This window comes from Accipiter gentilis, chromosome Z (assembly GCF_929443795.1).
Source record: "Accipiter gentilis chromosome Z, bAccGen1.1, whole genome shotgun sequence".
NCBI classification, from domain to species: domain Eukaryota; kingdom Metazoa; phylum Chordata; class Aves; order Accipitriformes; family Accipitridae; genus Astur; species Astur gentilis.
The window spans coordinates 60,370,294-60,397,704 of record NC_064919.1 but is presented as its reverse complement, the minus strand read 5'-3'; the positions used below and the strand labels follow the sequence as shown (position 1 = coordinate 60,397,704).

At 40.7% G+C, this 27,411-nt stretch overlaps 1 protein-coding gene across 6 annotated transcripts in view; it reads right to left on the bottom strand.

Annotated features, from left to right (window-relative positions):
- Positions 1-27,411, bottom strand: part of ARHGEF28 (Rho guanine nucleotide exchange factor 28) — an 83,084-nt gene that overhangs the window by 31,042 nt on the left and 24,631 nt on the right. For all 6 annotated transcript variants that reach the window (XR_007505125.1, XM_049795867.1, XM_049795869.1 and 3 more), the window contains 20 exons: positions 22,178-22,308; positions 19,446-19,747; positions 16,916-17,060; positions 15,504-15,615; positions 13,261-13,341; positions 12,165-12,204; positions 11,493-11,616; positions 9,940-10,072; positions 9,505-9,560; positions 7,925-7,976; positions 7,196-7,340; positions 6,968-7,089; positions 6,532-6,672; positions 5,811-6,061; positions 4,773-4,895; positions 4,258-4,375; positions 3,148-3,402; positions 2,109-2,185; positions 1,219-1,397; positions 446-540 (listed from right to left, as the gene is read on the bottom strand). Coding sequence is in view for 5 of the 6 variants with exons in the window: in XM_049795867.1 (XP_049651824.1) it covers positions 446-540; positions 1,219-1,397; positions 2,109-2,185; positions 3,148-3,402; positions 4,258-4,375; positions 4,773-4,895; positions 5,811-6,061; positions 6,532-6,672; positions 6,968-7,089; positions 7,196-7,340; positions 7,925-7,976; positions 9,505-9,560; positions 9,940-10,072; positions 11,493-11,616; positions 12,165-12,204; positions 13,261-13,341; positions 15,504-15,615; positions 16,916-17,060; positions 19,446-19,747; positions 22,178-22,308 (2,682 nt within the window). In the remaining variant the exon portion in view is untranslated. The remainder of the gene's footprint in view (positions 1-445; positions 541-1,218; positions 1,398-2,108; positions 2,186-3,147; positions 3,403-4,257; positions 4,376-4,772; positions 4,896-5,810; positions 6,062-6,531; positions 6,673-6,967; positions 7,090-7,195; positions 7,341-7,924; positions 7,977-9,504; positions 9,561-9,939; positions 10,073-11,492; positions 11,617-12,164; positions 12,205-13,260; positions 13,342-15,503; positions 15,616-16,915; positions 17,061-19,445; positions 19,748-22,177; positions 22,309-27,411) is intronic.

The window sequence follows — 27,411 nt, the reverse complement described above, 5'->3', positions numbered from 1 at the left end:
ATGAAGATGTGGAATTTAGGTGTAGGGGAACCAAGGAAGCAGAATTTATCCCCACCAGTTACATTTTCAGAAAAAAATAACAGCAGCAAAAGATGAAATGCCATAAACAAGCACAAAGCCACACAATCACTGAAGATTTGAGGTATTTCCACAAACACGAAACTACCTGCCCCTGATGCAAATCTGGGAAATTCAGTGTTTATTCCAAAAGCATTCATTTTTCTTATTCTTTTTTACTCACGGTAATGTAGCAAAAATATAAAATGTTTCAGAAAAAAAAGGTTCTCTTTCAAAACTCACATTATACCATCAGATCACCCCAGGTTTCTCTGCTGTGACTCTGCCTATTGAGCCACTCTGAAAGCACCAGCCAGTATGGCGCATGATTCATTCATCCTGAACTCAGGATGCACGAGCTCTCAGAGTGGCAGGAAAAGTACCACACCTTGACATTTCTGAATTCTGGATGCTTTGGCCTCAGCAATACGTCTGTCCTCATCAGATTCACTCATTTTTCCTTCTTCTTCTTCCTCTGGACAACTTCAAAGGTGAAAGATAAAGGTGAATAAAGCAAAATCTGCACATCATATATTCATCTTCAATACAGTGTTGTATTCACAATAAACAGAACATAACATTAGCACCAACTTTTCCTACGATCCAGAAGCATGCCATTTGTCTGCTTCTTTAGAAAGCAGTAACTGGACATAAAACAGACTGAAGAACTCCTTTTAATTCTGGCAAGGCTGCATCGTGCAGCAAATGGGTGGTTGGCCCTCAAACAGGTTTGCTGTGCTAAGCATAAGTTTGGGCCCCATAAGGAGCAATGTTTTCCCTGCCATTCGTAAGGAGCTGACATGAAGATAGCAAGCACAATCGGGAATTTCCCCAAAATGGTTGTATGGACACCTGCAGGACTCTGGAAAGCATCCAGTGCCAAAAGCAAAGGTGAGGGAAACTTAGAATGGCTGGTAAGGACACCGAATGGGGAGTGGGAAGGGTCTGGTGATTCAGTGGGAAACCAGAAGTAACACGGGAAGTTTGGCTGAAGTGATGGTGAGGTTTTGGGGTCTGTGAATCCTGAGCTCAGAGGAAAACCCAACCTCACGGGTTGTATCCAGTGCAATGCAGAACAGAGAGTACGCTGCCACAAATGTCCAACCAACCTCCCACCTGCTTTGGACTGCCAGGATGAAAACCAAAAGCCTTTTCCTCTACCTTTCCACTGCATCTTGAATATGCCTCATCCAGTTGTTACGTTCCTCTTTGGAGTTGGTATGAACCTCATACATCTCAGGCCCTGCAGATGAAGCGCTGATGAGGAACATTCCCCTTTCTTCGTTGGCCACTTCTCTTACTATGAGCCTCTGAAGGGAGATAACGGAAGGCTTCTGGTCCTGGGGGAAACAGTCACAGCACACGCAAATAATAAATGACTCTCTTACGAAACATCACACTTTCAGAAGAGCACGATTTTCCAATGAATTGGACTAATTCTAGTCCTGGTACAGTAAGACTATGTATGTTCTCACCAGCTGTAAGAGGCTGCAAGTTTTGAGCATTTGGACATCTTTTTAAACTATTTTAAAAAATACATTATAGTATTTACGAACAAGTAAAGCACTGGGTATGTGCTAAAAAGTAAATCCCAGAGGCTCAGTGATACTAAAGCACAGTATTCATATAATGTTTATATTTATATAGTTTGGGAACTTCTCTCCATGACCTTTCATGCATATTATGTGTGTTTACTACTACATTTGCAGTTAAAATTATTCTTCTGTTTTGTTTTACAGAACCAGAAGTTAAAATTTATTTTAGATAATTGAAAGAGCCTGATCTACTTCCCACCTTCATAATCAGATGAAGTTTGACACTAAAAATAGCATTCTGTTATTTTCATCCGTCTTCCTAAAAAAATGACTTAATTTTGAAAATAAACTTAATTTTCCATATACTGGCATATTACTTTTCTGAATACACCACAAGGTTTTGTGGGGGGGGGGGGGAACCATTATGTGGGAATAACTTAGAAAAGGACCTAATTTTCAAGAAATATACAAATAAAAGTGCAATGTGTATATTCAAACATCTGGTAATATACTTACAACAGCTGCAAAGATGTATTTTTGATCTTTTTCTTGTAAGAACAGTAGTACATCAGTTAGAAGCAAAGCTAATGTCTCTTAAAATGACAAAAGGAAAATAAACTTTTTTAATTAAAGTCATTACAATTATAGTTAATTTCTTCTTTTATCTTTAAAAAGAGAGAAGCCTTGATCAATAAATATCCCACAGAATCCTACAGTAAACTAAACAGGAAATATCTGGATTAGCCTGTGGTTTGCATGAAGCAACTGCATGTCATCACTTTGCATCTCCCAGGAAAGACCACACTTTCTGCCATCTACCCTCCTGCAGCACCATGCTGGAGCACTAGCCGAGGGAAAGAAGAAATCCTCACTCTAATGTCAGTACAGCTTCCCCAAGCCACTCACAGGCAACCTGGCAAAGACAGTCCCACATAAATTTTGTTTTGCCTATGCTGTAACATATAGAGCACACTATTACACTGGTAAAAGTATTTCTGGAATTACAATGAACATATAGCTTTATAAAGTTTTACAGCAAATATTAGTAAGCTCCAAAAAACCCCAACCCCTACATGTGATTAACACCAAAATCAGATTCTGGGCTTGCATGTAAAAATGAGGCTCCAGCCAAATGTGGCTTCAGATGTTCTTTTATGCTGTGGATGTCCCAGTACCACTAAAGAACAGCATGGGATTTTTCATGCATTATTTTCAATGGCAAGTACTGTAAACAATATAAATGTGTAAGTCAAAACTCTATGTTATGGGCTGAAACTGCAAACTGATGAACTAAAAGGAGGGAACTAACTGGAAGAAGAAATGCAGCTGACAGCTTTGTATGTGAACTTGTCTTCTTACAGTGGATTACCGACAAGCCATGGCAGCTTCTGGATCAACTCTTCTAGCAATTAGTGGCATATTCTCAATACCATTACCTCAGAAATTAATGTTTGCAAAACAGCGTAATAAAAGTATTTTCATTCTTAAAGCAACCAATCTTCATATGTTACTGGCAAATAAAGAGTTAAAGGACTTTACTGCTCAGATGGAATACCTTTGAAACGACCAGTTGCTGTCTTCCAGTACACTAAACCTTCATGAAGTATCATCCTCTCTTTCCTCATCAAGTCTTGCTTCCTAAAAACGTGGCCATTTTTCAGCTTTGTGTATGTTTTGTTTTCAGTTCTACTGAGAATTTCCAACAGCTTCTGCTTTTTCTCATATTCATTCACTTTCAAATCTACTGCTGCAATCATGTCCTTAATTAGACGAAGGGCTTTGCACAGGTCTTTATGTTCTGCTGTTCCTTCTGTATGAAAGAAACAAAAAAACCCCAACATGATAGTAGGCAGCATATTCAGGAGAAGATATCATTCCCTACTTTCTGGGAACAATCAACATGATGCAAAGCTTAAATTGATAAATACGTCATTTTAAGTTAAGAGGCATCTACTTTTATTTTACTTGCCTATTAAAAGATGACATGTACCTCAGATTTATTAATTAGTCAGAACAACACATGGAATAGTTTCTGACATATTTATGAGCTGTTAGCACTTAAAAAATTTAACTGACTAAGTAAATCATATAGTATATTACTGTTCTGGCTAAGTAAAAAAAAAAAAAACTTGAAGCAGGATTGCAAGCACAAAGTGTTTGCATTTGGATAAGGAACTTTCTATAACGCTCATTTATTGCCCATTTGGGGGGCAGTATCTGTAAGTTATTAGTCTTTCTAAATGCTCTATGAAATTCCAGAGGTCATTCAAGCTTTGTTTGAAAAACTGGAGAGTAACTTATGAAACGTTTGCCTAGCCCTATTTACAAGACTCCAGAATTAATTTCGAAGAAGGTGCAGATGCATGCCTGAATTAGTTCACATCTTCTAGTCAAGATCTTTTCCTAAAACAAGTATGTTCTCCTGGACTTCCGTGGCTCACCCGGCTGGAATACTGGAAATCTTCGCAGCCCAGCCTTGACAAAGACTACATACACCAGACACCCTGTTTAGGTGATGTTTGCCTGAACATTAGATATTTACGTTGCCCTGGTTCTCCACAGAGCAGTGAATTTCATCTTTTGTTATATTGTAGCAGTGCATATTCCTTAGGTTAGAAACGCGCTAGAATTCCAGGTATGAAGCAACACTTTAGCTTTTATTCACCTTTTGAGTATTGCAATATCCTTTCAACCAGAACAGGGTATTTGGTGATTCGCTGGGTGACGAGCAAAATGCACTCAGGGATTCCTCGGCGTCGCGCCAACAGGTTACTATTTCTCAGCTGCACAGATACAAATATATACCTTAAGTAGTAAATGCGTATTAAACCACCAGTTGACTAATAAGAAATATGATCTAAATGCACTAGAATAAGCTAAAACAAAATGCTGGGTTATCTGAACCAGCCCCAAGGAACAGTTGCTGCCCTGAGGGATGAGGTGTACTATAACAGGAACATGTGTGTAATACATATTGGATGCCAAAGGTTTCTAAAATTTGAAAGAAAAATGTAATTTATAAGCTCACTGGTTAAAGAGGAAAAAACTTTGCCATTTTTATTAGCTATTAAAAGTGAGTTACTGTATATAATTTCAATCCTAATCTAAGTAAAAGCTACATATCTTTTTCCTGAGTATTTTGTCAATAGTGATCTCGATCCAAGTTTTTATTAAACTTACTTTAATAAAATTCTGGAACTTCTTGTTTTGTTGCAACTCTTTAAAGAGATTAACAGCTTCTTTTTGATGGCTGCAAAACTCTCCGTATATTTTCTTCATTTTAGTTGCATTTTCCTCTGAAAACTGAAGAAATTAATAAGTGAATTGTGCTCAACATTGTGCCTAACAGGAAAGTGTATACATTTAATTAATGTATTTTCTACAAATACGGAACTTCTATGCTACTTGTTTCTCAAGTTCTCTGAATTTCACTAACAGGGCCTGTCACTACAGAATGAAAACGGGCTAGCTGTTTTTGGGAGCAAGAAGAGGAACGTAGGCTGGAGAGAGCACAGGCAACCTCTGCTACAGTCTTGTCAATAACAGCTAGAACAATTACTGTAATTCACCTCTTTGCGATCACAATCCCTTTGAGACTTATTTGCATTTGTCTGATCTCCATACTGCTTTTAGACAAGATAACGGTTCAGCTTCTTTATTTCAGTGGAGTGAAAACTGACTGACCAAAGGTGAAAAGCCACATTCTCCTGATTGCAAGGAACTGAAAGGTGACCAGTGAGCAGTTACTGTTCTGCAACCACCAGAAATACGCTGTGACCACCCCTTCTCTAGTGAGCAGCAACTTGAGATGCACCATGCCAGATCGCTACAAGAAATGAACACACAGTTTCTTTTCCATCATCAGGCAATTCTTCACACCTCTGCTCAGCTGTTAAAAAAGTGAATCCATTGCTTCTATTTTTTGCAGTCCATGGCATGATGGCAGCATCCTTCTAATGTGAGCAGGAACAAGTTTATCATTCTCCTCATCACCTGTACCATATAGGTAGAAGTTCATCTCAAGTTCGTCACAGTTACCTGTCAGAAATCATCTCCTCTCATTGCTACTTCACCCTACAACCATCTGGAGGGGACAGTCTTTGAATTTTATGAGGCAACCATAGCCCTGTTCTTGCCCACAAAAGTTTTTGACATCAATACATTGTTTAATTTGGGAACCTTGAGTACATAAAGGATTAAAAGAGCTGATGCGTCTACCTGCTGCACAAGGATGTCTCCAATTCTGCTGATGACAAAATTACGTTCGCTCCCTGCCTCACATGATTCCTGCCGTCTCTCCTTCATTCTGCAGAAGAATTGCCTGTGCATCTCCAGTAGCTCATCTAAGCAGGGGAATATTCTGTCCACTGTGCTGTGGTCCAGCTGCAGTTCTTCCTTCATCCCTCTCCTGAATATTTCAGACATAATGAACAGGGTATGGATGTGATGCACTTCTGTTTGCATCAGCTCTGCAGTATAAAAGAAAACAGCATAGTATAGTAATCACCTGAATATTTTGCACACCTTCTAAGATAGACTTCAGCAATATGCAAATATACAGTCATAAACATTTTTTTTTCTCTGTGAGCCTCAAACCTAATAAGACTATGTCAGTAGGAAGACTTAATTTGTCTGCTTCTGGCACAGTTCTCTCAACTGTACCCCACTGAACAAGCTGGGGTTGCAACTGCTTGAGCTGGGGATGAGGTCCCTTCCAACCTCATCCGTTCTGTGAATAGGGCAGACATGTCCTGGTAGTCGCTACTCACCATTTCCTTAGCTCTAGGACACATTGTAATTTGTTACAAAAATGTTCTTTGAACCTTCTTATTATTCTGAGTTGAAGCATTCATTCTCCTGGACATAAAACATGTAGGTTCCCTCTCTATTTTCTACACCAAATTGTTTTTAAACCTACACGATGCTTTGGAATACTGACCAAAAATGACATCCTGCCTCTTGATGACATCCTTTTCTTGCTTGCTACAGAACACTGGATCCACAACAAGACTCCAGGACTCTGCCTCAAACTCTTGTGCATCTGTGCGGAGATCAGTCCACTGAGACAAATCCACATCATCTATGACAAAATGTGTATCTCATTAACACCAGGCATATGAACAGTAAGGGAAATACCTTTGCACATGCAAATTTATTTATATAGTAAGGGGAACACATCACAGGGATGAACTTTAGACAAGGCTTCTGCAAACACTGGCAGTGGCTTTATAACAGAGAAGCTTGCCAGATACTAATATCGTTAAGTGCTCTTCATCTAGCAGATGAAGTGGCTTCCTCTATCAACTAAGGAGTTATTCTATTTTGCACTATCCAATACAGGTTATAAAATGCAACGTCTGCACAATAATTGTCACCTTCCATCATAAAAGAATCCATTGAAGAAAAGGTCCCTAATGCTTGTAACATCTCTTCAGACCGTGACTTGGGCCTCCCGGTGCTAGTCTCAGAGTCTTGTTCAGAAAACGGTGTAGGTCTTCTACAGCAGAAAAAAAAATAAATTCCCAAATTTATTTAATGGTTTTGATTTTCCTGGAAATGCTGAATGATCTATTTAGCATAGTCCCCTGGCAGCTGCCCTCTACCTTTCAAAACTGGCACTGGGGACACTTTTGGACAAGAAGTGGGGCTGTGGCGAGCCTTCCCTCCTTCCAGCAGACAATCCGACAGGCACAGAGGAAGAATGCACCGGGGAGAGCACCATCTGTGAAATGTCTCCAGGCAGGGAATCTGTGAGGCAAAGCACAACACAACATTTTGACAAACAATGTGGAGTATGGCACTAACAGCACACTTACATTGAGAAATACTATCTGGTGTTCATATTGATCAATACTGGGTATCAAGGATGTCTCCTTGCCATGGTACAAGACCGTGATGCTCTCCCACAGAATATAAAGATAAACCTGTAGGCAAAGTGGAATAGCTCCAGCCGGGATATTATTGAGAAGAAAACAATCTCAAATCATACATGATCTAACACTGCAACCTGAACATAGCAGACCCAAATGTATGTGCATATGGTAAATGACATACTCAAAAGCACGAGACAGAAATGACTACTTTTGATTTTCATTCTCGCTGAAAAGAGAACATAGTAAAACTCCCACTCATTTTAGTAGAAGATGAGTTAAATCAACAGTATTTTCTCAAAAAAATCCTACTCATATTAGAGACACACACACTTTCTTATAGATACTGAAATGAAAACTAGAAACCACAAATGTTACATGTTGTCATGTTCATGTTGTCAGTCCCATGATTTTTAATCAAGGCTTAACTTACAAGTGCTAGGTTTACACCTCCTAACTTACTTGTAACACCAGCTTGGGGTTTGTTTTTATTATGGTACCTCTCCTGGGATTTCTGAAAAAAGAAGAATTTTATGAAATTGCAGTGAAATCATAGCTGATAACACATTGAGTAGTCAAGTCAGTAACTCACTTCCATATATCATCACAAAAAAGGGCTTCAAGAAAGTGCTCCTAAATTATGGTCCTAATTTATACCAATAACTAATAAATCCAGGTTATTGGTTATTGGTAGATAACAATATTTAAAGTAAAATGATATCATTTGTACTACAACACAAAACCGAATCTGTTTATTCTAAACCGAGTCACTGAGCTACAGCATTCTGCTTTCGCTATATGAATATTGCCTGTTGAGGCTGCAAGAAAAGGAGTTCCCATTGAGGGCTTTATATTCAAAATAATCTCGAAGCATTTGTGGCAGAGCATTACGTGAGGAAGCCTGGGTATCAGAGGCAGAATTGATCGCCCTTCCAAAGCGAACTTTTGCAAAACCTGTAGTAAAAGCCTTCTGTGCTTAGGCATGCATTTCACATGAGGTGGGTCAGCGAACATTTTCTGCACCTCATTCTTGTTGAGATAAGTTGGGGGCAGTGGCGGCTCTTGTCTCCACTTGACAAATAACCCACTAGCCCCAGTAATTAAAACTGCCAGTTCAGCTGTCTTAATGCCCTGAAGTTGCCCAGAAATTTGTGCAGGTCTATGATGTGACAGCTATAACCAAAATAAATAAAAACACCTGATTTATGTCCAGTTTAAGACTTGTTTATGCTGAAGAGTCTGTATGGAAACATGTTCTCCCTGCAAGCCACCCTGAAGCAAAACCCAGCTACACCAGAAAGACACACTCCGCTAACTGGAAAAATTACTACTATCACTGTGGCACACTTCTCTACAAGTCCCATTTTGTTCCATGAGGGCAGAAGCCTTACACATCTGGTTTTGAAAATTATGTCTTTGTCATGACAACCTCCCCATGCATGTATTCCTACTTAAAATAAAGGAGTATCCATCAGCTCTAGCACTGATTTTGCCCTGTCTGCAGTGGCAGCTGAACACTGGGAGTGACTGCCTAGGCAGGCTGTGGAGTCCCCTCCTCCAGAGATTTTCCAGAACAGGTCAGATAAACATCTGGCCAAATTGTCACCTAGAAGTGAGGCTGCCTGAGGGTGAGGAGATGGACTAGGCCGCCTCCCCAGGTCCCTTCCATCTCTTTTTTCCATCAGTCCAGACATACAGGATCCCCCCTTCTACACGAGGGGCTATATGTGGTTTTGAGGAGCTTTTCTTTTTAATCACTTTTGCATACTTCCAGGCACACCATTTCACAATTTGAGCTTGCAACTCTTCAAAAACAGAAATATCTCTTTAAACTCATTTCTGACCCTCTTCTAAAAATTATTGTTCAAGCACAGTGCTCCCTCTGTTGCTCGTATTAGACATTTTGAGACCCTTGCAGCCCTTTGCATACAGACACTGGGTCTGGACAGGCCGTGTATGCTTTCTTTTTTCCTTCATGATGTTTCCAGACCCCTGGGAAAGCAGATACGCTCTAGTAGGAATGGTGCGGTTTAGGAGGTTACCTTGGTGCACACAGGAGCACACTCCTTGCAGCTCTTATGCACAATCGTGTTGCAGTCTGAAAGAGAAGGCACGTTTCAAAGCCTGGCATCGAACAGGGTCCCCAGCCTGCAGAAAATGTTACTCTGAGGCTTCATCTTTTTCCCTCCTTCAGGTCCACTTACTAAAGTAGTCATGAGGATGCTTTGATGTTACAGCCCCTGGCTAGAAGAAAGTTTTAGTCTAATGTGCTGGGGGCTAGGACATGGCTGTCCTCCCTTCTGATGCTGTTACCTGCCATCCTTCCTCCCTCTCCCTTGCCAACCTCACCTCATTACATAAAGGAAGTACATCCAAATCTAGGCAAGGTTTCTTTTTGAAACAAAACACTGAACCAGGATCTCTAAGCAGGATTCGGAGCACAGTTAGTTCACATGCGAAAGCCAGCAACTACTTACAAGAGCACTGTAGTGACTCCTTTCCTAAGAGAGCCTTTTCACAAGCCATACATGGGATAACTCCTGAGAAAGTCCCATTTGTAAAATTGTGCCTGTTCAGTTTCTCTTTATCTTTGGTATCTTTATTTTTTGTCTTCATCCCCAACAGCAAAGACAGGAAAAAAGAAGAAAAAAAAAAAAAAAAGGGGGGGGGGGGGGGGGGGGGATGGGACAGGACACAACATTAGAAAAGAAGATAAAGCGATTCAATCTTAAAACCACTAAAACATTCCCTTTTAAGAGCAAATGATTCTAAAACATTTATTCCCTGTCCTGGAAGACTTGTAACAGTATACTATATTATTACATCCAACATTGTTGAAGTCCTAAAATGATGCAGGCATTGCTTTCACTGGCAGCTAAGCCAGCAACCATTACCAAGGAAGACTGGCAGAAATACATTTATAAAGCTGCAAAAAGGGAAGGGCCAAAAAATAAAATTTAAGAAGTGTTATTGACTTGCTGCACATACAAATATTAATGCCTACTTCTCCCTGAGGCATACGTGCAAACTTGTGCCTCTGCAGTTAAAGCTGTAGTTCTGTAAATTTAGACTTGTCTTTAGATCTTAGAAGACATTAGAAATAACCTATTTTTAATGTGTGTTAATGAATTTAATAAATTCTGCCTATTTTTACAGTACTCCTGATGGTGTGAATATACATTTCTCCAAGCACCCCTGGTAGTTATTCTTTAGGAGACCACACAGACACAGGCTAATCTATGGCTGCTGGACCAGACATACATGTTCACAGCCAGTTCTGCCACTTTTGAAGATACAGCCTCAGCCAACCATCTTCACATCCATGTACGTCAGAATATCCTGGGGCACAGGAGTGCGTACTAGAAAGCCTGCAAAACTGCCAAAAAGGCAGCTGGAAAGATCCTGTAGTCCAATTCCATCTCTCAAGCTGCTAATTGATGCCGTTAATCTAAATTTCAGATGTCTCAAAATTAAACCACAAATGTTCTAACATAGCTTGCATAGTATGTATGTTTGACTGTGCAGGCCTCAGTAACTCTAAGCAGTGCTTAATCATGCAAGAAGTCCCATTAACTTCAAATAAGGCAAATTCAACTGATTACATGCCAATGTAGAAGTTACAGACTCAATTCCTTATAGAGAGTAATTGCAAGAACAGGCCCATACCTCTTAATTTTATTTAACAAAGAAGATTATTTATTAAAGGCAAGTCATACATTTAAACTTTGGCTGAATCATCAAATGAGACTATTAATAACATCCAAAAAAATGGCAAGGGAAATACTTGATATCGTTCAGCTAAGGCTACTGTTTAAAAGGAAAGCTCGTTTTTAATATGAAGGCCATTTCAGGGTATCCTGCATACATTTTAAAGTTAAAAAATAAAGATAAAAGTTTCTTCCTACTACTTATGTGGGTTTGTAATAAACAAGAACTTATCGTTACATAAAAATTTAGATCCTCATCTATAACTCATTTAATTACAGTGACATAATTATACATAATAATATAGACATAAATCCCAAATTACCTTGCACTTATTCCGTGTGCTGGTCATTCTGTTCATCAGAAAGCTGAAAGTCCGACTCACTTTACATTTTTCAGACTCATTTTTTGAGGGTACAATGTATTTATTCCATTCCTCCTCCTGAATCCTAAAAGAGAGACCCGTGAAAAACCCTCATTCCAGTGTGAACAGCCCCTTAAGACAGAGCAGAATCTGGATGGTGCTTGTTTCACCTAACTTTTACAATTACCTGTTTTATTGTGGGTTTAGCCAATGTTATTAAAAAGACTGCAATCCCTCTATACATAAAAGGAGTAACACTAGCCTGTGGGCTTCTCCGAACGTTCGACGTGTTACAAGCTTGCCTCAATCACGGTTGATATCAAAAGCCCCCTTGCCTTTATTATGGTGTTTTGGACGTTCCTACAGGGGATAGGAGCACACCCCTACCGCGCACGTCCCGCGGTGGTGCACAGCAAATCCCCGCTGCAGCACAGAGGGAGCTGGGCTGAGCTCAGCATGAGGTTTAAGTGGGGGCTTACGGATCCCCTGGGCAGGGAGTGCTCCCCTAAACTGCTGCTAAAAATCCCGCTGCCAGGGGTGCCCGGGCCTCTTCCCCGCTCTGCTCCCTAGATGGCATTCTTGCACAGACCTGCTCCCGGCACCCCAAACCACGGGTGCCACAAGTACCCATACCTTTTCTCGCGGGACTGCTCGGGCAGACTGTACGCTCGCTCTGCAAGACATAAACAGTTATCAGGCACTCAGACTGCAAGGTTGTCAGGTTTACTTGAAACACACCACCTCCACCAGGCCATAAGCTTGTCATTACGGGCTTGCAACGTCATTTGAAATTTAGGAAAGCCAAAACGTATATGCATTAGAAGCAGCTTTTCCTAGGGTAAGACCACTGCCTACTAAGCTGTGTTTAGTTGGCAGAATCTGCCAGAACGGAGACAGGTATCAGTGAATGCCAGTCACTGCAAACAGTCTATTTTTAAGAATAACAGAAAATATTTGTTTTGTTTTTCTTAACAATCCCAACTTGAATGATTCACACTTCATTTTGCTTTTTACATAATTTGTTGTAAAATATCTTAATGACATTCTTCTACCATTTGCAATTACCCATCTTACACAGCTTTATCTATAGTATTAAAAAATTTTAAATCCCTCTACGTAAGGAAGAATATTACTAGTCTAAGTACTGCACAGGATGTGTAATGTTACAAGTTTACATCCTAGAAACAGTAGAGAGGAGTCAAGGAGATACTCTTCAACAAACTGTCTAAAAAGCAAAATAAAAGATAAATCATTCAGTTGGGTTGTTTTGGAGAAAAAAAAAAAAGAAGGAAAAAAAAAAAAAAAACCCCAAAAAACCAAAACCAACATACAATAAAGACCACTCTACCATTTCCAAATTAGAAGCCATTTTGCAGACATTTGTCCATTTTGCAGACTTTTTTTGCAAAGCTACCCCAGGTATGGTTCAGAAAGATACTTAAAACACCTGCCTAAGTCAAAGCATCAGACTATGCCTTCTTTAAAGTTAGATGCAAACTTAAACACACTTTGCTGAATCAGCATGTCTTCAGACAGACATAGACTTCAAGTTAGTGAGAGCTAGAATATTTACCAAAGAAGCAGCAAGACTAAAAGGGCATTTCAGTTAGTTTCGAGGCACAACTTGTGCCGCAGGATGCTTTCGGAAGAAATGAAGGCCAGGTACCCATGGGAGATGAAGACGGCCTCATGCAAAACAGCACCGTGGGGTTGGCATTGAGGTACTTACTACAAGGGTGGAGCAGAGACACTGACTTAGGGAGTGAAAGAGCCTGAAGGAGGGATCGACCACTGTTCATGAGCACACCATCTACAGAGCAGGGACAAATCCTTTACTGTTACAGCCTGGTAATGCCTTCTCGAGTAAAAGCAGGTAGTTGTTTTAAACCTGAGCGTACTGAAAAGCTTCCACTTAAGCTTTGGCTTATAACCATTGCAACATACAAGGTCAGCTGCGCCTCCCTCTTGCATAGCTAAGCCCTGAGCAAGATGTCCAAAGTGGTGGCAGCTAGGCAGAGGGGAAGGGGCAGGTTTTCAGTGCACAGACACCTGCACAGACCCAGACACAATCCCACTACAGCCCTCAGAGATCGGGATTAACTATCTGACCTAGCTTCTTGGACCAAGCTCTTGAGCTAGTCCTGTACCCAGATGCAACTGGTCAAAGCGAGAGCAGCCGTGCCTACCTCACACAGTCATCACCACTGCCAGCTGCCAAACGCTCTGTTCATTGCTCCCACCTTTGCAAAACGCTGGCAAGGAAGGGACGAGGCACGAGGTGCTGGTGGAGGGAACCGCCAGCAGGAACCTCAGCAGACCACCCCCCAACCCCAGCAGCCCACCGCATCTGTAGTACAGGCTGCAGAACAGCTGTTTCCAAAGCGGGGACAGGAAAGGATTTCCACTTTCTCCACAAGACAGGTACAGGTCCAGCACTGACTGTCCCAGGAGGAAGGGGAGAGAGAATGAACAGGACATGGGCCTGAGCCCAGACCAGCTCAGCGCAGGTAATGGTGTCTGGATGAAGCTTAACGGGCTGTGACACCAACAGTCCCATAGCTGCGAGGTCAAAGGAATTCTGTATCAACCTTCAGCACACGCCTCAGGGCTTTGCTGATCTGCCACCCTCTACTTCTGTGACACTGCCATCTTTTTCTTCTGCCTTGTTTTGCCAAAGACTTCCACCTAATCTGTTGGATACTAATGGTTACAAATACACTAAGTGATGTGGAAAAATACAGCACAGCTGCCTACTGCAGGCTGCAGTGCATACTCGTCCTTACAAGGGGACATTCACAAAGTGCATTTGAACAACCACAAACAAGTTATTTACCGCACTGCTTAACACAGTTTCCTTAGGAAAGAAGATGTCTGCAGTCACTGCATGTCTGCCCTTCTGCTTTGCCCATCTCAGCTTCCCAACAGCTTTTGAATTTGTTAGCTGGTTTCAAAGTTAACGATAACATTTCCACAACTTTTGTGTGTTTTCACATTCTGTATCACAGAATCACAGAATGATTTGGGTTGGAAGCAACCTTCAAGATCACTCCATCCAACCCCCCTGCCATGGGCACAAACATCTTTCACTTGATCAGGTTGTTCAAAGCCCTGTCCAACCTAACCTTGAATGTTTCCAGGGATGGGGCATCTACCACCCCTCTGGGTGTCCATCCCATCTGGATCACGGTAACTTGCATGTCCTGCCTCTTGCTCAGGACTAGTGGAAAGCTAAAGGTATACTAGAGGGAGAGACAAGCTGACAGTGTGGCAGCGGACAAGGTTATAGGGACAGAGGCCAAGTCTCTTGAAATGCAAGTGGTTTTTAAGTTATGTGATTTATATGAAAAGTACAGTACATGTATTTCTTGCTTGGCATGATTTTCAAATATAACCCATACTTTCATTGCAAAAAGTGTGGGTTGTCTTCTAAATATGAAACTATGAAATAAAGCATGTTAGAAACAATTCGTAAAAAATTACAAGCTTCTTGCAGAGACATCTCTGACTCCACTTGATGGAGAGGGTGGGTTCCACTCTCCAGCCTGTGGAGATGACAATAGCCCATCCATGTTTCAGGGATTCCCCAGGATCTATGGGAAACCAGGGCCATCTGCCCTCTGACACCTCTTCTGTGTCATCCTGAGCTTCCTCACGGTCTCTGCCAGGCACCCAGCAGGAGGCTGGGGTCAGGATCTTCCAAAAAGAAGATTACTGCCCTTGCCTATGCTACTTTTCCTGACTAACGCTCTCCCAGTTTGTGTACCCTCCCAAGGAGGTGCTGCATCAGGGGAGGGCATAACAGGGCAGTAGATGGGAGAAGAGCGAGGACCGATGGTAGGGCAACCGAACCCTGCTTCCACGGGCATCGGCGAGGTCTGTGTACAGGACAGGCCTGAGTAAAGCCATCGGCACTGGGCCTGAAGCAGGCAGGCATGGCACGAGGCTGTGCAGGTGCAAAGCCAGAGCACTGACCTTCATTCAAATCCCCAACTGTGAAGTCTCGAGGAATGCAAGGTCTTCCTAATAAACCTTTGGGCGAGGAGCAGGAATAGGAGCGTGACCGAATCCCAGACACTGTGCATTCCTACAAGAAATTGCATCAAATTAAAACTTGTGTTGTTTTGAAATACATCAGCAACAGAAATAAAACAAATCAGTGACAGAATTCCTGAAAGACAGCTGACCACACGCATACATTGTCTTGGCCTCATTAACCTTTAAGTTGAAGTACAATTTTCGACAATTTCATTTGAACTTTTAGGAAGTCTGTCATACTTCCACCATGATAATTTTTTGTATATTACAGGAAATAATTTGTGGGTGCAAGAGACTTAGACTAAGAGAAAGCTTACATTCCTCTCAAGTTCAGTGGCAAGCACCATCCAAACACTGTTGTTGGCCATTATATCTGATGACCAAGCTATCTTCCTTTACCAAGAAAGTCATTAATCTTAGTATTTTAATACCTCAAGAATATTTCATGGAGACTAATGCCTGCCTGTCAGAGTTTCCAAAGAAGGGACTTAGCCTCTTTACCTTTTCTGTCTGCTTTTTTTTTTTATTGTGTGTGTGAAAAGATTTTCTGATCCCCAAATATGTCAATGATCAGGCTTGAAAGGAAACTCCCTGATTTTTGATACATCACTTACATTTACATTAGGAGACTACTCCTAAACAACTTATCTTATTGTTTTTAAAAGTAGCCCTAACAGAATTCATTGTTTGTGCTGGACTCTTTTTCTCCCTTCATGTAAACATTTGCTGAAGATCAGATAAAGCTCTACAGTGGCAAGAAGTCTGTCTAACAAAAACATAAAGAATCCCTACAAACAAAAAATAACTCTATGTATGTGACTAACATTTCAGAAATGGCACCATGGTCTAATGGAAATGAATGTAGCCAGGATAATTTATAAAACCATAATGAAGAGGAAAGGTTTGCACTGGTCAATGCACAAAACCCAACTGAATTTTCCCAAGTCTAGCAATTGTTTTAAAACAGGCAGCAGGCTGGTTTTATACTTTACAAAGCTCTTACCCTTTCACATAATTACAGTTGGTTAAACATTTCCTCACTAAACAGATCTTGGTTAGAAAATGCTGATTCACTGAACCCAAGATATTTCCTTTGAAACGCTTCTGATAAACGATGCTTTTTTCAAAGCTGAATCGAATCTCTGATGGACCCTTCCCATGGCTTCTGCCAAGCCCGGCCACAACTGAGGAGCTCCAGCTCCACCACAACGCTGTGGGTGTTGCTCTCCAGAGGGACTAGCATGGCCAACTGGGAACTCATTTTTCCCCTTAAGATTCAGATGTTTCTCACATGTTTTCAATGATTTACTTAAAAGGAAAACAATGCAAACCAAGATAGTATCAAATACCTTGGGCTGCAGACTGGTAGATAAGTCCAATCCATCTCTGCTACAAGTCATGGCCTCTGAAGAGCCAAGGGGAGGGTAGTGAATGTGCGATCTGTCCGAAACACCTCCACTTCCACCGTCTACTTCAAGGTCATCGAGACTTGAACTGAAGCAGACAATGAAGTCTTTAATTCCCATGAATTCTAGTAACAATCCATCCCAACCATAATTCAACAAGCAAAGATACTGCTGTATCATCTGATCAATGACAACACAAACCACCACGATATGTCAGGTAAGTCACGTTCCGAGTCCCCTCTCAGGTTTGCAGTCACCTGGTCAAGGTACTCAGTCACGCTGTACAAGACTCATCTGACCCAACCTTGTGGATCTGCAATACAGACATTTGCGTCAGCCACTCCTGGAGGATGATTTTCAGACCCATGTTCAGCATCTCCCTTAAAATGAAATGTTTTGCTCCACACAGGTACCTGCCTCCCTATATAGATGATAAGGAGAACTGAGACAACTAGCTCAGATTTCAGTATTAAGATATGTGGGTATATATGGATATTGGGTATGTATTTGAAAGACATGATGTGGCTATTCACAGACATCTTTTTTCTACATCTGTGACTTGACGGAGGATGGAAGAGAAAACTAACAAGAGAGACGAAGGAGGGTCTGAGACAGTTTATGAAATTCATTTCAAAAGATAAAAACATGTAGGACTATAAACTGAAAAAACTCTGGCTACATCAGTATTTCAAACACCTACAGACTATTTGATTGGCAAGAGTTCACAGGCAGAAGAGTACAGTAAGGTTTCTCAGCAGTTACCAGGGTTTCCCAGAATGGGTCCCGTTAGCTGCAAGAGCAAGTTCATGGTCTCTTCGTCAGAGTGACTGGAAGGAACGGTTGACTGCTTGCCATAACGTTCCAGCCTTACAACATAAAACTTTAAATTATGTGTGGTATTTCTAAATAGCAGAGTTCCTACCATGAATAATAGCACAACAATTCCTTCACACACCACTACAATTCACTTTGAAGAAGGCCAAATCTATTGATACTGTCCAAAACTACTTCCTTATTACACTTCTGGAGACCATCTTTTGCAATGTTTCCTAGTGATAGCCCATGTGACATCTCAGAAACAAGTTATTTAACTGCATTATCAGTTACTCTCAGATTTTAAAATCAGAAAAGCAATACGTGTCTATGCCAACAGAGAAACATACATGTCTTACTGGGGGTAACTTACCTGGGGAATTTTTCTGACATAAAAAGCTGGTTTAAAGATCTGCTGAATAACTTGCCACATCACCTCAGATACTTCAAGGAAGATGCTGATGGAATTACATACTGATAGTCTTATTTTATGTGTAATATTTGGATCACTTACAGTTGACCTATTAAGGTCAATCACATCTCTCTGAAAAATCATATAAGTTCTTAAAGCTCACATATAGGTATGTGACCTAGGTCTTAAAAAAGGTGGACATATCTAAAAGGCAGAAGGTTTTCTATAGTAATCTACATGATATCCCCGTAGCTGGCAAAAACAAAAGGTGTGGGAAAGAACAACTCTTAGCCTGACGCTTGTTGTCTTATCTATGTTAAAAGACTCCTCCTAGTGGAACTTCATAGTTGCATAAGAAACTCAAAATTAGGGTAGAGAAAATGTTATTGCCCACTTTAATCAACAACGGACAGACACTACTGCTTCCTTACTGTTTTCACATAGGTCTGATGCCCTATCTCCAACTAGTCCAAACACTCTTGAAATGTGGGAGACAGATTCAAACTTCCTCCTGTACATGAAGGAAACTATTTCATGTCTCTTGTATCCATAGAAGCAGTAGAGCTTTTTACTGAGGAAATTTACTAACTGTTAAAAAAAAAAAAAATAAATACACAGTTTCATCTTCCAAGCTCTCTGCATTCCTGAAGCCAACCAGTTCCCAGCATAACCTAAAGCCATCCGGAGGAGGGTCCTCAGACAACTGGCTCTGCTGGCAGCAAACCAGCAAAAGAGCAGAAAACAGTCTGAACCTATCAGAAATGCGAGCTGTACTCTCTGTCTTTTGTGGTTAAAAAATATATGGCATCAGGAATAAGTTGGTCTTTCTACAGACCAGTGCAAAGAATGTAAAGATTCCCAGAGAGTTCAACAGATTTTGGAATATTTTCTTAAGGGAAAATATAACTGAGGAAAACTAGGGTGAAATTCTTGTTCCTGACAAAAATGCCATAATGAAAACTCCTACGGTGAACAGCTGATTCTTTTTTTTTTAGAGAATACATACAAGAAGAAAAGGTATAAAAGTATAAATTTGCATTAAAAATGAATTTACTTGGAGGACACCCTTTATTTGTTAAAAATGTCTTCATAACTATTTTATGAAAACAGATCATTAGGAGAATTTAAACATCAGTGATTTTACCTCAGTAGTAATATTTATTACTCCAGATTCTGCTTCATCTTTTGAAATAAAAGATTATCATAAATAATCCTGATTCTGGCCTTATCATCAAGTCAATTCCATACCTTCTTTTCTTCACATCAGCATAAAGTTGGCCCCGATCCTTAATAAAACCATGGCTTTTGAATGGAAGGTATGAATCTGTTCCATATGGATCAGAAGGTGAAACAGTATGTATTAAACCTGCATTTTCTCCATTCTTCACTGGCCTTTGATTTCTTTCATTTGGATCATATATATATTGGTCATTCTCCTCAAGGGAGGGAGACGAAGAGCTCTTAGACATCGGGATTGAGTTGGTGGGATTCAGACATGTTTCACTGCTGACACCCTCTCCATGAACATAGCTAGCCTTTAAATCTCCAGCCTGCAGAGAAAAAATGAATGCTGGTAAGAAGCAGTAACAAGATATATTGTCAGGGAACAAGGACCAGATTAGTTTGCCATTTTATTTATGGTTATATGTTTTGCCTTTTTTTTTCTCCTATTACTTTTTACAGCACATGAACTGAAGGCAAGTTATATGGTTAAGAGATTCTAATCCTTGCATTACTTTTTTCCATAATTAGAGTAGCAATGAATTGGTATTTGCAAGTCTAATGGATTTCTCACTCGGATTTATACCTTTCATTAAATGTATCAATTCATATTTTTATAGCTTTTATTAAAAAAAATCCTTGAGTTGAGCAAAAAAATATGCATAATACATTAGTGTGGGAGACACACAGAGGAGAATTCAAACATTGTGCAATTTAATTTGGAAAAATCAGCCTACACATCATGCACTTTTAATTTTCCAGCACCGATTTCCTAAGCTTTGAGATAAATATATATGACCTGGAACAGAGGTTCTCCAGGGGTAGAAGGGAAAGGAATCTTTATTTTTTGCCATCAAGCAATTATGGGCATGAAGCACCCCTTCTCTTGTACAAAGACAGGAAAGGAGTTGGGAATTGTGTTTTCTCAGGTACAGGGATCAGGATTTAGACCCTGGTAACAAATAATTCTTTGTGCAACTGAGGTTGAATTCTCCTGTCAACTCTGCAGAAGATACTAAAACACAGTTTATTGTCAGTCTTTTAGTTAGATGCTACTGTCGTCTGTTTAGACAGTGAATAATACTGAAAAGTCACATGGCCAGTGAAAACACTCAACCTCCAAAAAGCGCCTGTATAAAAGCAAGCAGAAAGGAAGAATTGCAAGCATCTCCCCACGTCTTTCAGATTGCTGACTTCCTCCTCTCTGGCCCCACTTGAGATGTGTTTTCATCCCCATTGTAATGATGTTTCTCTTAGTAACAGACAGAACTGCTAGCACCTTTACAGCAGCCCATATTTGTATTCAAAGATTTGGCGCATGCCAGTCTGGAAGTACTTCTGTTGTGTTGTGCAGGTAAGATGCATGAAGGTAAAATGCTTCTCCCAAGTCTTACGCAGCTGTCCCTCCCTGCAAAGTTATTCCTGCCTGGGCAGTATTTCCCCTCAGCACCAGAGGGACCTCCTCCGGCAGCCACTCCAGCTCCTGCTGCGTGGGGCTTAAGGAGAATTTGGCCCCAATCGGCAATTTAACGAAGTTGAATGTGGCTATGCACTGAGCAAAGGTAAGTAATCCAAGCTGAAGGACCCCTCAGCAATATACTCAGGTTAACATCTGCATTTGTAATGGAGCTGCACTTCAGCAGCTCTGTCCTTCCAACCTGGATATTGTTAAAATCAAGGGTTCACAGGTTGCCTATATAGTCCCCTGCTAGTTGCTCACTCCTAGGCCATTATTTCATGCATCTCTCAGCAACCTTAGGTGCATTTTGAACATTCTGGCCTCTGACTGAAACTTCCATCTCAGCTGTCACAACAAGTTGGATCTGCAGTGAATGCAGTGGCTGAAGTGTTTCAGGGAACAGGAAAAAAAAGGGGGGAGGGGGAATCACACTTGTAAAATCTCAGCCACCTTCTAGCATGATGATCTGATCATTTCTTACTCCTACATTCCAACTTTCACCCCAGGCCGAGCCCACAGCAGGTTGCAAATATATAGATCACTTCAACCATCACTGAAACATAGCTACGTGCCCCCAGAATTTAGTGACTGTTTACCTACACACAACCACTATACACAAGAGTTGGACTAGTCCTCCCTGCCCAACTTATGATATCTGAGTGTGACCATGGGGGAGGGATTTCAGGTGCAACATGGTGATGTAAAATAATTTGGCCTGGACACTCTGGATTATCTCCAGTGCTGGTGACAAATAAATCAGAAACATGAATATTAAGTCAGGATCTCCAGTATCAGAATGCTCCATACCAGTTGTAGGACATCAACTTCACTTTTTCATCAATATCTCATTTTTATTGAGCCTATAAGCTTAGCTATGAGCTTATAATTAACTTCTGAAATCAGCTAGCATCAGCAAATTTGGCTCTTCTGTGAATGTACATAGAATGCAGAAAATCTGAAATGCACATGAGCAAGTTACATTGTGTTAATGTCTCTAAGAAAGAAGCAAATGCCATTTAGCTCACAAACACACAGAAAAGAAAGTAAGAGCTGTCTTAGAGTTCTCCCTACAGGCTAGGGAGAACAATTCCTACCATCTACCGAATCTATTAAAAGGGACCTCATAAATGGGTTACAAAATACAGTTGAGAAGAGTAAGGTATTACTGTTTTTATTTTAAAGCTTTACTAATTGGCCACATACCACTGCTGAGAGATCCAGAAGACCCTACTACCACGCAAATAAGTTCCTTCAACAGAAGACGATGAAAAATTTGCTAAAAGTTCAAACGTAAGCTTACTTGATCTACTACCATGCAGTTTGCATATACTTCACCACTTCCACTCAGCATGGCAGAAAGTCTGGTTGCAGCAAACAAAGTAGGTGGAGCCTTGAGTTTCCTGAGAACGTCAAGGGTAGACTGTCTCTGCTCTGGAAAAAAAGAAATTGTGGAAAATGTGCCATTAAATCTCAAACCATCTTCTTCTCATGTATATATATGGTCATAAAAATGGCAAAGTTAAACATTAAGCACCAAATCTTAGGATTTTTGAGTAATATTTGTGTGGACACTCAAAAATCTGCCTATTTTGTAACTGCCTAACATTCGCTATATGTTCCAAGAAGCCTATAGTTGACAAGACTCTAAAAGGTACCACAGAATCATTCACATTACTTAAAAATAAGTGCTCCTGTATTTTTGTTAGCAAAACCTTCTATTTTCCACCTAATTTAGAACTTTGCAGAGATCTGTGGTTGCAGAAGTACATAGGACAAGATTTATGGGCTGGGATGAAGTATGCATGATTCTGGCCTATACATTAAATACCTACCATCTGATGTATTATATGAACAGAATACTGTTCAACTGCCGTCAAATAATGACCCTCCTAAAGCATTCGACCTACTAGGAGCAACATAAATACTAATCTTAAACCAATAAAGCAGATTACTGTTCTTGAAACAAAAAACAGTAACAAAATTGTGAGAGGGATATAAATAAAATACCACTGATAGTGCCTTTACAGGGTCACAGCAATCAATCAAGATTTGACCCATGAACAAGATGTTTGGGATGAAGACTGCATCTGATCTGCTTTTGGTACTGAAATGAGAAATTATCAGTCTCACCAGAAATCATTAACAGAAGTTCAGAGTCTAGTTTTCAATAGTGTGTTCATGACTGCAAATATTACTAAAAGTTGATCGGGCTGACTATTTCATGGCTTTGAGCAGCAGAAAACCTAGCCGAGTGCTACAGAAACACTGTCTATCCTGCAGGCCCACTTCTCTTAAAGCTGCTTATAAGTATGAAGAGCAAGCACCAATCCAGCATTTGAGCCAGTAGTCAAGGCCTCATACTATCTTCTGATTGTAAAAAGAGCAAAATTTGACAAAGTGGAAACCAGTCTTGTTCTAGACTGTGTGAAAACAGTCTGAAAAAAAAATACCACAGTTGTAATGTAATTTTCCTTATTTTAAGATTCTGTAAGTCAAGTAGTGCCACTGGAAGTGAACTGAGATAAACTAACATAAAAATTATGTGATAAAGTATCATACCCAGCAAAATACCCAAAATCAAACCTCTCAATAAACTTAATTCCAGTTTGTCTGTTATTGAAAATCATGAAAAAAATCCTTCTTAATCTGTATCAGCTTTTTTTTTTTTTTCAAAGGTGGAAAGGAAAAAATACCACTAAAGATCTTCCCCACGCTATATTCCTAAAGCAATGTAACTACTTTTGGAAGATCACAGAATCATATGCCATGGTTTGTGTCAGAAGAGAACTTCAAAATCACCTAGTCCAACCCCCCTCCCATGGGCAAGGACATGTTTCACTAGATCAGGTTACTTAAAGCCCCATTCAAGATGCCTATGACCATCAGATTGCAAGAAAAGTTATAATGAAGAAATGGCACTGTATTAGAAACTACACTTGTCAAGGTCTGAGGCATTTGTTTCTTTGGAAAAAAAGTCCCGGACGACTGCCAAAACTGCAGTGCTATACCACAGCTTTTATTTAATTTTAAGATGCTATCTCATAAAGCCCAAGAACAGTAAGCTCTATACTTAGAGAAAACTGGAAATTCCCATTTAGAAAAGGCACACTATGAATTATTTGGTTTCTAGTCCTGGCAGGCCTTGCGGGATCTCATACCATTGAAACATCCTTATGCTTCTCATTTTGCTTCTCGCTCCCGCAGGAACTTTAACATGATTTTAGTGACTGCCATCCTGAGAATTGTTAAAGCTACAAGCCATTTCCTTATGTCGGCCAAGATCCCAAAGCCTTTGTTTATAAATAGTATAAAAGCATTGTTTTCTACAGCAGTTCATCAGACTTTGGCAGCTAAAATCAGATGGAAATGGGATTTTGCAAAACTGGCAGTACCTTCTTGTGGCAAGCAAAGCTTTCCAAGGGCTGGTCTCAAATCAACAACCAGGAAGAAAAAAAAAAAAAGTCAGGCTCTCCATTGCTTCTTGTATGCTTGTCACCTTCCCCAGCGCACGCTCCCTCTCATATATAAACCCACTGGGTACAACTGGCAAGGGCAGTAGTTGGCTCCAGTGCTAGGCTGCAAAGGTTCAATACATACACCTGAAAAGCAGCCGATGCATTGGGGATTCCCGAATCACAGCATAAACCTGAGCCTATGGAGACACTTTCCCAGTCCCTGCTGCCGGGGTCTCTACTGTCAGTTAATGGACTGCACTGTGAATTACATGTCCCGAGCCAGAAACAACAAAATGCCCCTATTACTTCACATTTTTATTTATATAGCAACTTCTAATACCACATTTTACATTATTTTAAAATTCTGCAAGAGGGTAACAGCCTAAGTAACAAATTCTTAAGAAAGCTGCTGCAAATACAACAAGATATATCAGAATATGTTATTTGCAGTACTTTCCGTTGGTAATTTTATTGATTATCACTGCTAAATGTTGTTACGTTTTTCTGGCAATTCTCCAGTCTGTTGTTAAAGGTGAGGCATCTAAATAAATACGTATTGGGGTTTTAAACGATCAGACAAAAGGTAGCAGGTTATTTTGGGCTTCACGTTGCAATATGACCCCACTGTACCTCCTTACTCCCACTCCACCACCCAATTTCAAACATGAAGGCATGAAGGGACGACTACATCAAACTAACTTTGTAACAAGAGAAGTATTTAAAGACTTCGCTGAATGCAGGGGAGAGCATTATTAATTACACATTGACTGTGCTAGTAACTTATTTCCACTGGCCAGGCCCACACAGTTTGCCAAGTGACAAAACTGTCGCAAACATCCACATCACTCGCTGCATTCCTACAGCCCCGCTAACTGACTACAGCCTGCCTTGCTGCCTACAAGTCATCTCAGTCTTACGGGGACCATCAGCGGACCTTCCTCCAGGTTAACATGGCAGCAGATAATAGCTTGCTGCACTGGGTACCAGTAGTAATATGCAGCAAGGCTGTGGCTGCCTGAAAGATGAGGAGTATCTAAAAAATGCATTTTTAAACAAAATGTGTCCAAAACCTCCCCTACCCATTCAAAATGCTTATTCTCATTGCAGATGCAAAAAATCTTCAGCACAGCTTATGGGAAGACAGGTAAGACTGCCAGGGCAAACTCGCACTTCTTGTGAGAGTGCAGGTGTCCCAAAGAGTTTTATCTCTGAAAGGTGTCGGTAATGGACTTCAAGATGCTTACTAAGGTAAAAATGACCCAAATACAACACAGCAAAATTGGCTTTGTTACTGAAACAACCCAGCAAGCATAGCTCACCAAGCTGATCATCCTGCCATAGCTGGACATTCTCTGACTGTATACTGTGCCAGGACCACCGAAAAAGAATAAAATGTCTCCTTTAGCAGAGCCTGTGGCTCTCTGCCATCTGCCTGGCAAACAGTCCAGAAAGATGTATGCGTTATTTAGATGTAGGTGAACAAAAGCCACAGTGCTGGGAAGGATAATCTCCAAACATGGATAAAATAAAAGACCTTGACCAATGAATAAGTAGGTACAAGTTGTCTACATCTTCTGTAATGTTGTCATCAAAATTATACAGCAAAGGCTGCACATTTTACCAGGCACAAAAGCTTATAAAAATACATTAACTTTAAAAAAATCACATGATCATCATAGCAATAATTCAAAACATGCTTTATGTTGTTGTAAGAAAATGCATAGCCTTGAAAGACCTGTGTTGGAAAATGGCAAGAACATAACACTGACAGTTTTTCCACAAAAATCAAAACTTAAAACGTTCTATGAGAGAGCACACAGCAAAAGAGAAGTGAAATATCAACGTGACCAAGCCGAGAGCCAGGAAAGAAATCACAAATTCCCTTCTCTAGATACAATGATTAGTCTTCAGACAGCTCATCACATTTACCCCCAGCAATGTGAGCAGGGGTTAATGTATAACTTGAAGTAAGAAAGCTATGAAGTCAGCATAAAATCCAGACAGCTAAGTGCATGGGTCATGCAGTACTGCAGAAATATTCCTCTAAATCCAGAAACAATCATCTGAATTTGGAGAAAGACCACCACACGTTCCTGGTGAGGGGCCGGCCAAAGTGACATGCAGGTCTATAGATGTGGACCGCACAACCAGTTTCAATGAGGGATCTGCATCCCTAATTCAGGTGTCTCAGTGCTTCAGTCAGATGGTGCAACTACTCATACCAGTAAAATTAAGCAAGTACACAATAACAGCATCACATGGAGGGTAAAGTGAGGCTTTGAAGTGCTGTTGCCATAAAGACAAACATTTAACTGTCCTAAATCTATGGAGTGGAAACCAAAGCACTGCGGTTCCTACATACTGCATGGTGAGGATCAGGCATCTGGATGCTCAAAATTATACCATCTTGTTCAAGATGTGGTCCTAAAGTAGCCACTAAGAAACACTAAGGATAAAGACACGTCAGTCACTGACTTTGTCACCTAAATGTGAGATGCAAGAAAGCATTCCTTTCCAACATGGGATTCACAGCCCTGACCTCCCTCCCTGAAACAGGCACCTTGCCTACTATACAAATGAATATACAAACAGAAATAGGTTACTGTCTCATTTTATACAACAGCACAATAGATAAAGTACTTTTCCAAGATATGGGACAGTCGGTTCCAATTCCTACCTCTGCCCTAGTGGACTCGGCAGGTAACTCCCACCTCCCAGCACAGTGGGACAGTCTTGTTGGAGGCATATTCTCAGCACCCCTGAAGGTTGTTAAAGGTTCCAAAAAGGCTCTGAGAGTCACTGCCTCTGAACAGGTAAGATTATGCAGCACAAGAGGAGGGGAGAAGAAACCTGCTTTATGGCCATTTCACATTAAACAGCAAAATAAATACCATTAGGGGTCTTGCAGCAAGGAACAAAACTTAGATCCCCTCCCCAGCCCAATCACTAAGACACAGTCATGTTCATATTCGCTGCTGAGCCTAATTAACCTCTAATTATGCCATGCACATGCACCTCAGCAGGAGGGAGGGAGTCTGCAATGCATGGCCCCTAAGGTGCACAACCTGAGCTTGGCTCC